Here is a 17,519-nt window from a genome sequence, read left to right on the forward strand (position 1 = left end):
CATTTCTTAAGATCGTTCTTAGGAACATATTGGTGAATCCGGCCCCTGGTCTTTTGAGTCCAGGAAGTTCTTATAAACACGGAGAAACAAGACCAGGAGGAGACTAATCACTTCATAAATGTAATGAAGGATATGAACATTTCTGCATTTGTAGACGGTAGAAAGTACCGGGATAGAAGATTTACAAGAAGGTGAGAGAAAAGTTGCGCGAAGCAGCATTTGTTTTGGATTTGGATACAGGAAGAAGAAGCGGAAATTACGGGAATTGCGTCATCACGTTCTCCGTGTGTCGCTGGTTTGATCCAGATATCCCAAATGATTAATTACCATGTAAATGGAATATTCCCAATGTTTCAGTAACCGGAATATTAGCAATAACCCCAATTTTGACTGCATGTAAACGTAGTCAACGTGTCACCAGTGGTGTGATGTACTTAAACCTCTGCTTGTCTTCTTCCAGATGTGCTGGACAGCATGGCGAGGTTCAGCGTGCAGGGCGTGTTCAACTACAGCATGCTGACGCTGTCCGACCACGAGAGGGTTCTGTACGTCGGAGCACGGGAGGCTTTGTTCGCCCTGGACCCCAACGACATCAGCAGACAACTACGACCACAGGTAACACACACACACACACACACACACACACACACACACACACACACACACCGACACACACACACACACACACACACACACACACACACACACACACACACACACACACACACACACACACAGACACACACACACACACACACACACACACACACAGACACACACACACACACACACACACACACACACACACACACACACACACACAAACACACAAACACACAAACACACAGACAGCTACGACCAGTACTGGAGTTGAGGGGGGATGAGGGGGGACGGCATCCCCCCTGAAATAAAAACGGTCCAAATCATCCCCCCTGTAAAACTGCCATCCCTCCTTTCCATCCCTTATGTCATTTCATCAATGAATGTGGTTTTACTGCTATTTCAACATTTAGAGTCATCACCAGAAAAATAACTTATTTGACAATTTTCACCTGTTTCAAGTAAATCTTTCAGGAATATTTGTCTTATTTCTAGTTAAAATGTCAAAGTTTTAGTCAAAAAATCTCATTACACTTAAAACAAGAGTCATTACCAGAAAAATAACTTGTTATTTGACAATTTTCACCTGTTTCAAGTAAATTTTTCACTTGAAATAAGTAGAAAAATCTGCCAGTGGGACAAGATTTATCTTCCTATTACAAGCAAAAAAATCTTGTTCCACCGGCAGATTTTTTTACTTATTTCAAGTGAAAATCTACTTGAAACAGGTGAAAATTGTTGTTTTTTCCAGTGATGAGTCTTTTTTTAAGTGTAATGAGATTTTTTTTTACTAAAATGAGACATTTTAACTAGAAACAGGACAAAAATTCTTGTTAAGATTGTGAGTTTTTGCAGTGATCCATGTTACTTATCCTGTGAAGGACAGAGTCATATTGATAAGTTCAGAAAAGTGTTTTTTATTGTTGTGTTTTGATGTATTTGATGTAAGCCCAGTGGATATTTAAAGCTTACAGAAGGCTGCATTTAACTGCTGCTATGTCATTCCTGCAGTATTTCTGCAGCTGTTTTGGTCACTGCTATTATTTGTAATATATTATATTATTTGTAATCAGCACAAATTATCTGTCCCCACATGATAAAATCCACCACCCCCCTGATTTATTTTTACAACTCGATTACTGGCTACGACCACAGGTAACACTCACACACCAACACAAATCCTCAAATCCTCATTTCTGCTATTGAATGAGACAACAATAATAATAATAATAATAATAATAATAATAATAATAATAATAATAATGATAATGATAATAATAATAATATAAAATTGATATGATCATAAAAGCTTTACTAGAGAAATAATTACCACCTGACTATCGCTGCAAATACCAGCATATTCTGAAATGCCTTTGTACGAAAGCAACAAATTAAATGATAACATTGAATATCACTGGGCTTTGTGACGGACAGCTGAGGAACAAATAGCTTCTCCACACGGCTTTGTAGCAGAGATAAACGCTGCATACCAACCTCTATTATGACATAAAAATGACAGAATTAATAGAGAAAGCATTTAAACAATTTTTGCTTCAGTAAAAGAACAGGAAGCAGAACATCCACCTTTGCAACAATTTTTGCTCCCAATTAAATTCAAGATTGACATTCTCTTACTTTTATACTCAAGGACATTTAATAAAACACATCCATGCAAGAATATGTATGTATGTATATATATATATATATATATATATGTATGTATATATACATATATATATATTTATATAACTCATTTACAGTTCTTGTTGTTGACGCCTGACGTACTATTCTTCTTTTAACACCCCAGTCTCATATTATTAAAAAAAGACAGAAGAAACAGCCTGGCTTTTGGTTTAAACCACATTTCTTCTTTTTCATATTAACACACTTTGCATTAGCATGCTCCCTGACAGATCCGATCATAAATGACCACGAGGACACTTGTGATCAGATTTCCTGGGACGCATGTTAAGAAGAGGGCAGAGGATTTCAGTTCAGATAGGTTACAGGACTTTAAAAAAAACATTTTCTTTAGATTTTTAAATGATTTTATTAAAGTTGATATAAAGGCATAAAACTGAACCGGATCTGTGATGGACAGAAGATCCTGGGACCCTGAATGAGCTGAATTGGATATAGAAAATGAATAAAGCGATACTTTCTTGTTACACTGTATTAGGGCTGTGCGATTAATCGATTTTAAATCTAAATCGGATTTATTAATCAAAATCGATGTTAAAAAAGGAAAATCGGAAAATCGATTTTCCTTTTTTGCAGCTGGCTGCATTACAGACAGAGCTAGTCATCTTTGTTTGGTCAAGAAAATTGTAAATGTTGTCACTTTACTAAACTCAAGGAGGATTTACAGTATCTTTCAATTGCACTTCATTCCCAATAGGGAAATTTGTTTGCTATTTTTCTTTAAAAATAAAGGTAAAATATTTGAAACAATTTATTCCATTGTATTTTGTAGTTTTACCAAAAAAATCGAAATCGAAAATCGGGTTTTTAGAGAAAAAAATCGGGATTTTATTTTTGTCCAAAATCGCCCAGCCCTACACTGTATTTATATTATTGTAGCACGGCGAGTGCTACGGGGCCCGACCGACAGGATAGAGAGGACACGGAGTTTAGTGCAGAACCCTTTTATTGACCCTCACTCCCAGGACACACGTGCACAAGCACCACGACCAGCAGCAGCTTCTCTGTCTCTCCCTTATAAGGCTGGCAGGGTGGAGAGGCTGAGGGGCCACACCTGTGTCCCATCAGCCTGAGTGGCTGCAGCTCCTCCACCCTGCCACACACCCCCAACGCCAAACTCGCGCCGGGGTCTGTCCGGCCGAGCCTACTCCCCCCCCGCCCCCTCGGAGCGGGCGAGGAAGCCCGGAACCGCCGTCTGCGCCCCTGGGCCTTCCTGGCCCGGACCCGTCGGGGGGCCGCCTTCGGCGACGGGCCGACCGCCGAGGTAGCCGCTCTCGGGACCGGGCCGATGGTGACCTCGGGCCAGACGGTGCGTCCAGGACCACCCCCTCCTCCGTGACGCGGACCCGCGCCGGCCGCTGGTCCGCCCCCAGGACCGCCTCCTCAGTAAGACCGCCCTGCTCCGGCTGCTGGTCCGCCTCCACCTCCGCAGCCCCCTCCGACTCCGCCCCCGACTCCGCCTCGGGAGCCGTCGCCTGGCGACCTGCAGCCACTGCCTCCCAGTCGGTCGGCTGCAGCCCCGCCAGCGCTGCCACGGCGAACTTCAGGCATGGTGCCGGGGTGGGCCGCTCCGGGGGTCCCGCCGCCTCGGGAGCCGTCGCCTGGCGAGCTGCAGCTTCTGCCTCCCGGCCTCTCAGCTGCGGCGCCGCCAGCCCCTCCCGCGCTGCTGCGGCGAACCTCAAGCGTGGCGCAGGGGTGGGTCGCTCCGCGGCCACGAGCACTTCCAGCCTCGCCAGCTGCTGCTCGCCCTGGTCACGGAGCAGGGCGGCCAGGTCAACCATGGCATGGGCGAGCGCCTCCAGGGCCCGCTCCGTGCCTCCCTTCTCCATCCCGTCGGGCCCCACGTTGGGCGCCAGTGTAGCACGGCGAGTGCCACGGGGCCCGACCGACAGGATAGAGAGGACACGGAGTTTAGTGCAGAACCCTTTTTATTAAAACATACACCACCACACACGTACAAGCACCTTCTCCCACAGCATCAGCTTCAGTCTGACCCTTATAAGGCTGGCAGGGTGGAGAGGCTGACGGGCCACACCTGTGTCCCGTCAGCCTGAGTGGCTGCAGCTCCTCCACCCTGCCACAATTATCAATGGCCTCCTATTACCTTTTACCAAACCTTATCTATCTATCCACAAATGAGAAAAAAAATTTCACTTGGGAAGAAAGAAAAATACCTTAAATTGACACATAATCTTAATGCCTGCTATTTTAAAAAATACTTTTTTTTTACAATATTTAAGAAACTTTTTGTGCAAGGAGGTGTTTGTGGCATTTCACTCGCGTCTGACCTGCTTATTTTATTTGAGAGCTATTTATTTTCTTTATTTATAACAAGACTTGAACAGTAAAAGCAAGTTTCCAGATATTAAGATGCTAATGAGTGCAGCTATTTGCAACAATTTTCCCTTCTGTCAGCACAAACACATCCCATGTGAATACGTAGGAGTAAAGGAGGCGCTGGCGTGCTCTTGCAGGCTCTTGCAGGCTGCAGTTATGTTTCCCTGTTTATGATAATCTCATTCTATTGTGTTTCTTTTTTTTCCCTTTGTCCTTGTTTCTTAATGCGAGTTTCTTGTTTTTTCTTTGAGGTATCCTGGGGAAAAACCCCTTTTTTCCTCTATTAATAATACCTTTGAATTGGCAAGGCAACGCACCCTCTTAAACACCCGTGGACGCCTCAGAGACTCAATACGGTTCTTGCTTTACTCCCTCAATAATTGCTCTGTACTGCAATCAATACAATTACAGCGGCGTGATGAAGGTGTAGTGAACAGCCCGCAGCCGTTTGGGGAATTTCTATCTGATTTAGCACTTTAATGAGCGGTTATTGGACACAAACCTCCGCGTGCACACGCTGTCACACACGACCCGGCCACCGGCCGAGTGACGGAGGGTTATGAGTCTTACGGTAACGATGGGCCACCTGTTGTCGGCCCCGGCGGGTCGTACGCTCGGGAGGAAATGAGCCGGCACAGAAAAATGACTGAGCAAGGACAAGGAAACGGTCTGTCCCCTCCGTCACCATCTGCCCATCATTCTCTCTCCCTTTCTTTCCTTAAACTGCTTCTCTTTTATTTCTTTGTTGTTGTTTTACTCTAACTGTCTGTCTTAATTACTTTTATCGCTCGTTTTCTTCCCTGGATATTCTCAAAGGAATGGCTGTTTTGGGGGGTTGAGGGGGTTTTTTAGATTTAGACGCTCTTAACAGCTCCCGTTTATGTTGGCTCATCTATCTACCGTAATATTCTTTTCCCTTTGGCCGTTGGGGATTGGTCTTTATTGCCTGTTATTTATTAATTTGATTGTAATTTTGTATCTGCGTGCACTTGTTCGGCACGCTTCACCATTTAACGCCGTTTATTACTGCAACTAAAAACCCTTTTGAGTTTCACAAAGGTTCACGTTTTCGGTGGAAAAACCTCACAAAGCCGATAAATTGCTCGATGCACGAGTACACCGGGAGCTGTGAATGTTCAAGTAGACAGGAATGGTTCTTTCAGTCTTCTACATGAAGGTAAAAGAAAGCAAATGGAGCCCGTGTGACCTCGGCCCTCGGAGATTGTAGCTGTTTTTCTGCAGGCTGAAGTCGCCGCCGTGGTGATGGCTGGTTGTAAATATAAGCGTTTAGCAGAGGTGTCAAAGGTATCACATTCATTACTCAGGTAGAAGTATAGATACTAGAGTTTAAAAATACTCCTGTTGAAGTATCAACTCAAGTTTTTTACTCTAGTAAAAGTATAAAAGTACTGGTTTCAAAACTACTTAAAGTGTAAAAGTAAAAGTAATGTAAGGGGGAAAAAGCCATTAAGGACAAAAGCCATTAAAAATGAATGTATCTTAGTATAATGCAAATATATTAAAGAAGCATATATGTGTACTATTGAGCATTAACATGTGTTTCAGAGAGCAGGAGATATGATGACTAGTTGCCTATAAGTATTGTAATGGTGCAAAAAGTCAAACTTCAGAGGCATGTTATCATTTATCCTAACCTTTATTGGAATGTACATCCAAGTTTAGTTGCAGGAATCTGAGGGAACGGATGTAAGAACAAAACTGGACAAGAACATCTGAAACAACCACAACCAAATTCACTCTATCCGGATGGAGCAATTTAACTGGATAGTTTTTATTAAAGGCCGAAATGAAATAGAGTAACAAGGCTGTTTTAAAATGTAAGAAGTAAAAAGTACAGATAATTGTGTGAAAATGTAATGAGTAAAAGTAAAAAGTCGTCTGAAAAATAATTACTCCAGTGAAGTATAGATAACCAAAATTTCTACTTAAGTAAGGTAACAAAGTATTTGTACTTTGTTACTTGACACCTCTGGCGTTTAGACATGTTACCAAGCAGTGGCGTCAATTCAGTGGAAGCTAAGGTACGGCAAGGTTACGAGTCACAGAACTGAACTAAAGTATCAATCAACACGTCCAGCAAATACTCATCACAGAAGTTTATGTAGCTGATCTGTGTGGTCAAGAAAATTGGAACTTTTTCAAATGCAGTCTCGCTCACTGCAAAAACTCAAAATCTTACCAGGAATATTATTCTTATTTCTAGTTAAAATGTCTCATTTTTAGTCAAAAAATCTCATTACACTTAAAACAAGAGTTATTACCAGAAAAATAACCAGTGGGACAAGATTTATGTTCTCATTACAAGCAAAAAAATCTTGTTCCACTGGCAGATTTTTCCACTTATTTTAAGTGAAAATCTACTTGAAACAGGTGAAAATTGTTGTTGTAATGAGATTTTAATATTTGTCTTATTTCTAGTTAAAATGTCTCATTTTTAGTCAAAGAAAATCTCATTACACTTAAATCAAGACTCATCACTGGAAAAAACAACAATTTTCACCTGTTTCAAGTAAATTTTCACTTAAAATAAGTAGAAAAATCTGCCAGTGGAACAAGATTGTTTTGCTTGTAATGAGAAGATAAATCTTGTCCCACTGGCAGATTTTTCTACTTATTTCAAGTGAAAATGTACTTGAAACAGGTGAAAATTGTCAAATAACAAGTTATTTTTCTGGTAATGACTCTTGTTTTAAATGTAATGAGATTTCGACTAAAAATTTGACATTTTAACTAGAAATAAGACAAATATTCTTGTTAAGATTTTGAGTTTTTGCAGTGTATAATAACTAGTGAAATCGATCATGTTGTTCTCATTTGCATTTGTAGTTATTCTATATGTATTAAGTAATAGAATAATCAATGCAAATAGACACAGAGTAATTCCATAAATGTATTTAAAAAACAAACATTTACATTTTCGGCGTACCTTCATACCCAATTGACGCCCCTGTTACCAAGTCATTTTATCAGTACGAAACTGTGTAATTTCCAAATCATCAAATTGGAGTTTAAATCACATGCTGCATCCTTTTTTTTTCTTTTATTATTTGCACCTGAAATTGTTCGACTGAAGCACTCAGAGCAACTTGCAAATCTGATTTCCATTTTTACACAAGCACTAATGGCTAAAACATTCTCCTAACTGTTTCTCCTGATTAAGTAGAAGATAAAACAGGGGAGATTTGCACAGGCCTCTTAAAGTGCTGAACCCGAATGGCCGCCTTTTAACTCGGACAAAGTCGTTCCCAAAATAAAAGCCTGCGCTGCATTTCCTTTGGAAAGTCACTTAGTTTAATGACAGATACTCAGAGATCCATCAAAATACACTAATACGGAAAGAACAACGTAAGAGCCTTAGCTGGATATTTAGTGGTTTGCATTAACGTGACGTGCAGGAGATGATTGTGTTTTTGTGGATGTGAATTTGTGTTCCGTCAGTTTCTGACACTATGAGCTGGATATTCCTACTGTGTCGTTTAAATCCCCATGAGAGCAAAGCAAAGTCATCTAAACTTCTGTGGTTGCTTTGCTTAGTTTGAGCAGCTCTTCCTACTGAGTGATTACTTCAACTATTTGGCATCATGAGTCAATAACGTCCTCAATCAGAAGAAGAACACAAAACAATTGTTTTTGAATATTAGATCCTTCACTTCTGCAGTGGCTGTGAGTGTGATGTTTGTCTGCATAGTTTGCACCGTCTATCAAGCATAGGGATCAATAACCCGCGGCTCTAGAGCCGCATGCGACTCTTTAGCGCCGCCCTAGTGGCTCCTGGAGCTTTTTAAAAAATGCTTGACCTTTTTTTTCATTTTTTCTTCTTTTTTTTCTTTTCTTTTTCCTTTTTTTCTTCTTTTTTTCAACTTTTTTCTCGAAATTTTGATTTTTTTCCTGACATTTTGACTTTTTTCTCGAGATTGTACTTCAACATAAATCTTCTTTTTTTCCTTTTTTTCCCCCTTTTTTTCTTCTTTTTTTCCTCTTTTTTCCTTTTTTTCTTTTTCTTCCTTTTTCCTTTTTTTTCTTCCTTTTTCCTTTCCTTTTTAATCTCGACATTTCGACTTTTTTCTCGACATTTCAACTTTCTTCTCGACATTTCGACTTTTTTCTAAACATTTCGACTTTTTTCTCGACATTTCAAATTTTTCCTCGAAGTGCATAATGAGTTATAACTAATATAGATTCATGCAGCGTGTGTTGCCTTCATTCTAAGGCTTATACAAGACTTTTCCTTTTTTGCGGCTCCAGACGTTTGTGTTTTTGGTCCAATATGGCTCTTTCAACATTTGGGTTGCCGACCCCTGATCTAGCAGCACACTGTTTGATTTGAGTTATTTCAATCCGCTGGAAGGGAAATTGAACTTTGCAGCTGCTTTCTACCCGTACTGCCCGGTGTTCTGTTTTCTAATGGTGTGAAACAGTCTGGGTGAAACAGCTGATTCTTTGGTGCAAAGTTCAGTCGCACACACGCTTGGGAGACATGAAAGAAAAGAGGTTTTCCTGATTGAGGGAAGATATTAATAAAACTACTTTACTGCTCCTGTGGTGTGGTTTTAGACATTAGCTCTTTTTCTTTGTTTCATACCACGTATCTCTGGACTAATCTCTGTAAGGGAAGGCGAGGTAACTTCATTAATACCCGAAAAAAGTAGAAACTTTCAACAATACCATACATTACAGTGACAGTGACACGAGACAAACAGGAGAATAACAAAACAAAACATTGATGGACAAACAAAACAAATGCTCCAGATTGAATAAGCAATACAATAGATAAATGAATAAATAAATAAGTAAATAGACCTAGATCAAGGGTCGGCTATAGAGCCACATGCGGCTCTTTAGCACCGCCCTAGTGGCTCCTGGAGCTTTTTAAAAAATGTTTCACCTTTTTTTTCTCTTTTTCTTTTTTCCTTTTTTTCCTCTTTTTTCTTTTTCTTTTTTTTCTTTTTCTTCTTTCTTTTTTTCTTTTTTATCTTCTTTTTTTCCTTTTTTTCTCCTTTTTTTTCTCTTTTTTTCTTCCTTTTTCCTTTCCTTTTTAATCTCGACATTTTGACTTTTTTCTCGAAGTACATAATGAAAAAAATCTTCCCCCAGTTATAACTAATATAGAAACATGCAGCATGTGTTGCCTTCATTCTAAGGCTGATACAAGACTTTTCATTTTTTTTGCGGCTCCAGACATATTTGTTTTTTGTGTTTTTGGTCCAATACGGCTCTTTCAACATTTTGGGTTGCCGACCCCTGATCTAGATGGAGGATGGGAAATCATGTCCTATTTAGAGCATTAATAGCTGAGGGGACAAAACTACATTTATAGCTTTTAGTTTTGCACAAAAGCATTTTAAACCTACGGCCAGATAAGAAAGGAGATGCTGGAATTGGCCGTATAGAGGATGAAATGCATCATCTAAGATGAACTCAGCTCGTCTCTGTAGCTGCACATAAAAAGGCTTCTAAGTTGAGTTGTGGATCTCCAATAACTTACTGTTCCACCTCACAATCTGATTAAACAACTGCTATTTCAACATTTAGAGTCATCACCAGAAAAATAACTTTATAACAAGTTTCACCTGTTTCAAGTACATTTTCACTTGAAATAAGTAGAAAAATCTGCCAGTGGAACAAGATTTATCTTCTTATTACAAGCAAAAAAAAATTGTTCCACTGGCAGATTTTTCTACTTATTTCAAGTGAAAATCTACTTGAAACAGGTGAAAGTTGTTGTTTTTTCCAGTGATGAGTCTTGTTTTAAGTGTAATGAGATTTATTTACTAAAATAAGACATTTTAACTAGAAATAAGACAAATATTCTTGTTAAGATTGTGAGTTTTTGCAGTGATCCATTTTACTTATCCTGTGAAGGACAGAGTCATATTGATAAGTTCAGAAAAGTGTTTTTTATTGTTGTGTTTTGATGTATTTGATGTAAGTCCAGTGGATATTTAAAGCTTACAGAAGGCTGCATTTAACTGCTGCTATGTCATTCCTGCAGTATTTCTGCAGGTGTTTTGGTCAGTGCTATTATTTGTCATATATTATATTATTTGTAATCAGCACAAATGATCTGTCCCCATATGATAAAATCCACCATCCCCCCTGATTTTCTCCGTGTTTTTTCCCCCAGATCGACTGGCCGGCTCCCCAGGACAAGAAGAGAGAGTGCGTCACCAAGGGGAAGAACAACCAGGTAACGTGGATCCAAACGGGCAGAATTCCAATATGTTTCAGGTTTTCCACCTTGTCCAAGGACAAGCACACTCGTAGTTTTTAAAACAACAGCTCATAGATGCAATATTTCTCAGTTCACTCAGTTACAGCCTGACAGGTCTGTCTGGGGTTTCAGACTGGAAACCGTCCAGTCATTACATTAGCACTCAGAGAAGAAGTGCAGCGTCCAGACAGGCCAGGAATCAGCAACTTTTTAAGCAGATGGATTGAGCCTAAGCAGCAAAAAGCATATTGCAGCTCAGCCAAAAAAAAAAGGATGCAAAGTGAATCAGAGCTCGGTCACAATGTGTCACTACAATAGATATTTCTGTGGTTAAAACGTATCAAAAACACACAGTTTCACATTATTGTTGAGGAAATGATTGATTTGTGTCACTTGGAGCTGATAAATGTTAAACAACGGTTCATTTTATTTAGATTACACCCATTTATCTATCTTTCCAAAAAGTAGTACGTCGAAAAAAGTAGTAAAAAAAATACAGTTTACCAAGTGGCAGAGCTGGTAGAGGAGCCAAAAACTGTACTCAAGTAAAAGTACTGTTACTTCAGAATAATATGACTCAAGTAGAAGTAAAAAGTAGTCATCCAAATAATTACTTGAGTAAAAGTAAAAAAGTACTTGGTGAAAAAACTACTCAAGTACTGAGTAACTGTTGAGTAACGTCTGATTTATTTTTTTAACACAACCATTCAAACAGACAAAAGTATAAAATAATCATCTTCAGGAAAATTAAATCAATAAAATAATAAAATAAATTAAAATTAATAAAAAATAGCTTAAATTAAATTAATTCAAGTAAATTCAAGTACTTTGATACATAATAAAATAAATAAAATGATAACAGAATAAAAAAAATAAATAAAGCACAAGTAGCACAAAATTTCAAGCCTTTGTACTTTTCTTTTTTAACCAGCAGAACTAGAACAAACATGAACTCATAGAAACTCTGTGTGTGTTTGAGTCTGTGTAAATGTGACAAAACATGCAAAAACAAAAATTTTTCCCAAAGAATCACCCAGTGATGTCATGAGATTGACGCGTACGTGGATAAAAGGAATAAAAGAAAAGTAACAGCTCAACGTAGCCTAATGTAGCGGAGTAAGAGGAACAGTTTCTTCTTCACAAATCTACTCAAGTAAAAGTAAAAAGTATAGTGATTCAAAACTACTCCTAAAAGTACAACATTTCCCAAAACGTACTCAAGTAAATGTAACAGAGTAAATGTAACTCGTTACTACCACCTCTGCCAAGTGGACCTGTTATAGTTGTTGACACGTTGCTGTAGATCCATTTCCAGGTAAGTGGAGCATCAGGCTGTTGTGGATGATGCAGCGTTTGTGTCTCCAGCCGCGGCTTCCTCTACACTGAAGCGTAAATCCCCCTCATACTGAGCATGTGTGGCTCAGTCTCCCATCTACAAAAGAAGATACAGGACTGTCTCAGAAAATTAGAATATTGTGATTTTCTGTAATGCAATTAAAAAAACTAAAATGTCACACATTCTGGATTCATTAAAAATCAACTGAAATATTGCACAAGCCTTTAATTATTTTAATATTGCTGATCATGGCTTACAGCTTAAAGGGAAAGTTCGTTTTTTTACAACCTGGGACCTTATTTCTGGCATTTTTTATGGTCGTATACTCACCCAGGCAAGTTTGGTGTCATTTGGAGTCCTTGGGAAGATATTAGGAGTTTTTTGCGAGCCGCTTCTCCATATAACAGTAGCGCATGGGGGCACAGAGGACACAGACGATGCAGCGTCTAAATAACACATGATTGCCGCGAAACTCTTCATTTCTTTTATGAATCACTAGATCTGCTTCCAGGACCTGTTGTCTACATCCGGGGCTGTGTGTGTAACAAATAAATCCGTTGTAAACAAGACCTCTGAACTCATGACGTCATCTCTGTGCGTGCACTCTGTCCTCCGTTCAGTGAGCTCTTCAGCCGTAACTCCGGCTCAAAACGGTAAGGACGTCCATCATATTCAAAGTCGTCGTCCACAACCTCAGAATTTGACAAATATTCAGACATGTTTCAAATAACTAACAGTAAACTAACAGTAAGCGAACTCCAGCTGTACACAGAGCTGTGTCTGCGATGCGCGCACAGAGATGACGTCATGAGTTCAGAGGTCTTGTTTACAAACTGATTTATTTGTTACACACACAGCCCCGGATGTAGACAACAGGTCCTGGAAGCAGATCTAGTGATTCATAAAAGAAATGAACGAGAAAAGAAACACACAAAAACCCCCTAATATCTTCCGAAGGACTCCAAATGACACTAAACTTGCCTGGGTGAGTATACGACCATAAAAAATGTCAGAAATAAGGTCCAGGTTGTAAAAAAACAAACTTTCCCTTTAAGAAAACTCAAATATCCTATCTAAAAAAATTAGGATATTCTGGGAATCTTAATCTTAAACTGTAAACCATAATCAGCAATATTAAAATAATAAAAGGCTTGCAATATTTCAGTTGATTTGTAATGAATCCAGAATGTATGACATTTTTGTTTTTTTAATTGCATTACAGAAAATAAAGAACTTTATCACAATATTCTAATTTTCTGAGACAGTCCTGTACATCAACCAAAGAAGAGGAAATGCATTAAAAAAAAAACTAAATTGGATGCTGATTTTGAGTAGAAATATGAGGAGGGACATGTAAATGACCTGTAGACGCCGTACATGCCAAACGCGTGGGAAGTGTCAGCTCAGAACCCCGGAGTAAACCGGAACCCCGTCTGCTTCTGCAGACTCCAAATCGGTTCTCTCACACATACATGTACATGGAAACCGTGAAGGAAGCTTTACCCTTCACAACCAGCCCCTCGCTGCTTGGGAAGCAAATTCAAGATTTGGAAAAAGTCACGGTTAATATTTTACAGGGAGTCACGGATCGCTTGCAAATGAGGCTAAAAGTTCTCTGGAATCGGCAACAGTAACTTTTGATGTAGTTTTCAGCCCAAGGGGGGAACAGTTAATTGGAGTGCAGTAGAAACGGCTCTACCTTAAAATCAGCTCTGAGTGGAAACAAAATAAGAAAAGCAAATGTGATGAAACAACTGGAGCTTTAAAAACACTGTAGATGTGAAGTAATCATGAAAGGATTATGACTCGCACATGCATTATTGGTTGTTCTTTTAATTAATATATTTATTCAACTTATTTATGGTGTCTAACAATAGTGCTCACTAGGAATGGGCGATATTTTACCGTTCACGATAAACCGTCCAAAAAATTCCCCACGGTAAGAATTTGTCATCTCACGGTAAAAATGATAAAAAGAAAGAAAGAAAGAAAGAAAGAAAGAAAGAAAGAAAGAAAGAAAGAAAGAAAGAAAGAAAGAAATGACTAGAAAGAAAGAAAGAAAGAGAAATAAATAAAGAAATAAATAAAGAAATAAAGAAAGAAAGAAAGAAAGAAAGAAAGAAAGAAAGAAAGAAAGAAAGAAAGAAAGAAAGAAAGAAAGAAAGAAAGAAAGAAAGAAAGAAAGAAAGAAAGAAAGAAAGAAAGAAAGCAAATGAGCCTGAAAGAAAGAAAGAAAGAAAGAAAGAAAGAAAGAAAGAAAGAAAGAAAGAAAGAAAGAAAGAAAGAAAGAAATGAGCTAGAAAGAAAGAAAGAAAGAGAAATAAAGAAAGAAAGAAAGAAAGAAAGAAAGAAATGAGCCTGAAAGAAAGAAAGAAAGAAAGAAAGAAAGAAAGAAAGAAAGAAAGAAATGAGCTAGAAAGAAAGAAAGAAAGAGAAAGAAAGAAAGAAAGAAAGAAATGAGCCTGAAAGAAAGAAAGAAAGAAATGAGCTAGAAAGAAAGAAAGAAAGAAAGAAAAGAAAGAAAGAAAGAAAGAAATGAGCCTGAAAGAAAGAAAGAAAGAAAGAAATGAGCTAGAAAGAAAGAAAGAAAGAGAAAGAAAGAAAGAAAGAAAGAAAGAAAGAAAGAAAGAAATGAGCCTGAAAGAAAGAAAGAAAGAAGAAAGAAAGAAAGAAAGAAATGAGCCTGAAAGAAAGAAAGAAAGAAAGAAAGAAAGAAAGAAAGAAAGAAATGAGCCTGAAAGAAAGAAAGAGAAAGAAAGAAAGAAAGAAAGAAAGAAAGAAAGAAAGAAGAAAGAAAGAAAGAAAGAAAGAAAGAAAGAAAGAAATGAGCCTGAAGAAAGAAGAAAAAGAAAGAAGAAAGAAAGAAAGAAAGAAAGAAAGAAAGAAAGAAAGAAAGAAAGAAAGAAAGAAAAAAGGATAAATTCCCGTTGATACGTGGTTTGTGTAACAAACATGGAGGATCTGAGTCATTCCAGTTTTGCAGTACAGGTGTAACTCATTTAATTGTTTTTTATTAATTCAATTTAATTGGTGTGGTTTAGTAGCATTTATTCAATTTAATTGGTGTGGTTTAGTAGCATTTAGTATCTTTTAGAGCCGTGTTTTGGCTCCAAAGACTGAATGTGGTGATAGATTTATAGTTACAAAGGTGGAGTTGAATTGGTATTTTTTTATCGTCATTTTTAATTGTTATCGGGATAAATGCCAGAAATTATCGTGATACATTTTTTAGTCCGTACCGCCCATCCCTAGTGCTCACTCACGTACCGTGTAAAGTACTTGTATTTTCATGCATTCCCTGCGTGTAATTGCAGGTCCTTCTAGCCTCTCCGCCAGACCAATCTTATCCTGATAATTCCCTGTGATTTCAGGAGCTGTAAAACAGAATTTTAAAGCATCACACTGCTCATATTACATCCGTGAGATACAGACGCTGTTTTCCTGTTGCAATGGCAAATATCGTCTTGATGCACTGAATTATTCATTCCACTAGAATGCACCGTATCCGAGCATCTGTCCTCCATCTCCATTCAAACAGCCTCGTTCCTCATCACAGTGCAGACGCTAAAGATTACTTTATATAAAGCGCTGCATAACTTAGACTGGTAATTATCTTTTTCCAGCTACCCATATCTGTCACTTTCTCATTCGCTTTAGAGATTATTCACATCGTTTTTCACTACATTGTTTGACTTGACTGATTTCATGAACACTGAAGTAAAACAATTTGACACTTTTTCTTTTTAAAGCACGGATATTAGTAGCAAACATGAGCAACAGTTTATTTTAAGATTCCTGCAAGGTAATCCGCGTGACTGAGAATTTTAAGACTTTGCAAAGAAGCGTTGGATTAAAAGTAAATCTAAAACTTGAACGATGTCACACGTGGCCGTTCAGAAAGTCAAGGCATGTCAGATTCAGATTCAGACAATCTTACTCACCTTTCTAATAATTCTTCCTCACTCCCTCTTTGGGAGAAAATCACTTACAGAGGCTCGATAGTGGTCGGCTGCGCAAAAATGAATCACACACACACTCGCTTTAGCTATAATATATATATGAATACATTTATTAGCCAGCAGTGGACATAGAAAGACTCACACACAATTGCTCTTTTGCTAGGATAACTCTATAACTCTGTGTCAAGTTATCCCCCGCAAATGGCAAAGCAACAGATAATTACACAGGGCTAGGCGGTGTAACCTCTTACAGTCCTGGCAGAGTAGCCGAAAACCCGCTGGGCGTCGTGCACTAGACCCGCAGCAGACTCTGACCCGAACCTCCGGCTGTCCCGTCTTTATACCTTTTTTACTCAGCACCTTGCGGGGGGGGGGGGGGGGGGGGGGGGGGGGGGGGTGCCCATTCGCCCCCCGCCCGCAAGTTCTCAAAATAAATATCGCCTCACACAGGAGCAAAATCCCGGTTGAACTAGCGCCTCTCTCACAGTAACATTTGTTATGATAAAAAGCAGGTGCATGGCTGATTAAAGCTGTGTTTTGGGAATTCAGGGCCTTTCAGGACACAAAACTTATTTTTCTCCCTTCACTCCCCCACAGACTGAATGCTTCAACTACATCCGGTTTCTGCAGAGCTACAACCACTCGCTCCTCTACACCTGCGGCACGTACGCCTTCCAGCCAAAATGCACTTACATTGTAAGTATCCCGGCGTGGTTGCTGTGTGGTGTCCGTGTTCTTGTCTCTAAGTAGATTCATACCAAGCCGGGGCTGAGAGGTTTCCACCTGACACTCCATGGTGAGATAAAATAAAAAATAAATGCAATGGAAAATAGGTGTATAACCAGTACTGGAGTTGAGGGGGGATGAGGGGGGATGGAATCCCCCCTGAAATAAAAACGGTCCAAATCGTCCCCCCTGTAAAACTGCCATCCCCCCTTTCCATCCCTTATGTCATTTCATCAATGGATGTGGTTTTACTGCTATTTCAACATTTAGAGTCATCACCAGAAAAATAACACCAGAAAAATAAGTTATTTGACAATTTTTACCTGTTTCAAGTCAATTTTCACTTGAAATAAGTAGGAAAATTGAAAGATTGAAAATCTTGTTCCACTGGCAGATTTTCTACTTATTTCAAGTGTACAATTAAAGCCTGTATGTTAAGTAAATATAATGAAATATGTTAGTTGAGTTTGATTGACATACCCATAGGCGGCGGTAATTTTATTTTATTTTAATTTTATTTTATTTTAGTTTTTTTATTCACTTAGTTGTTGTTTCTTATTATTAGTATTTTTAATTTATGTTATTTGTGAAGTTATTTCTTGGAAATGGGGGCAGATCAGATAAGATT

General features: G+C 38.8%; 1 protein-coding gene across 1 annotated transcript in view; it reads left to right on the forward strand.

Moving 5' to 3' along the window:
* Positions 1-289: 289 nt before the first annotated feature.
* The window catches only part of sema4c (sema domain, immunoglobulin domain (Ig), transmembrane domain (TM) and short cytoplasmic domain, (semaphorin) 4C), a 68,828-nt gene continuing 51,598 nt past the window's right edge, over positions 290-17,519 (forward strand). The window contains exons 1-3 of the mRNA XM_061730349.1: positions 290-615; positions 10,784-10,846; positions 16,763-16,861. Coding sequence (XP_061586333.1) covers positions 475-615; positions 10,784-10,846; positions 16,763-16,861 — 303 coding nt within the window. The 5' untranslated portion in view covers positions 290-474. The remainder of the gene's footprint in view (positions 616-10,783; positions 10,847-16,762; positions 16,862-17,519) is intronic.

This window comes from Cololabis saira, chromosome 9 (assembly GCF_033807715.1).
Source record: "Cololabis saira isolate AMF1-May2022 chromosome 9, fColSai1.1, whole genome shotgun sequence".
NCBI classification, from domain to species: domain Eukaryota; kingdom Metazoa; phylum Chordata; class Actinopteri; order Beloniformes; family Belonidae; genus Cololabis; species Cololabis saira.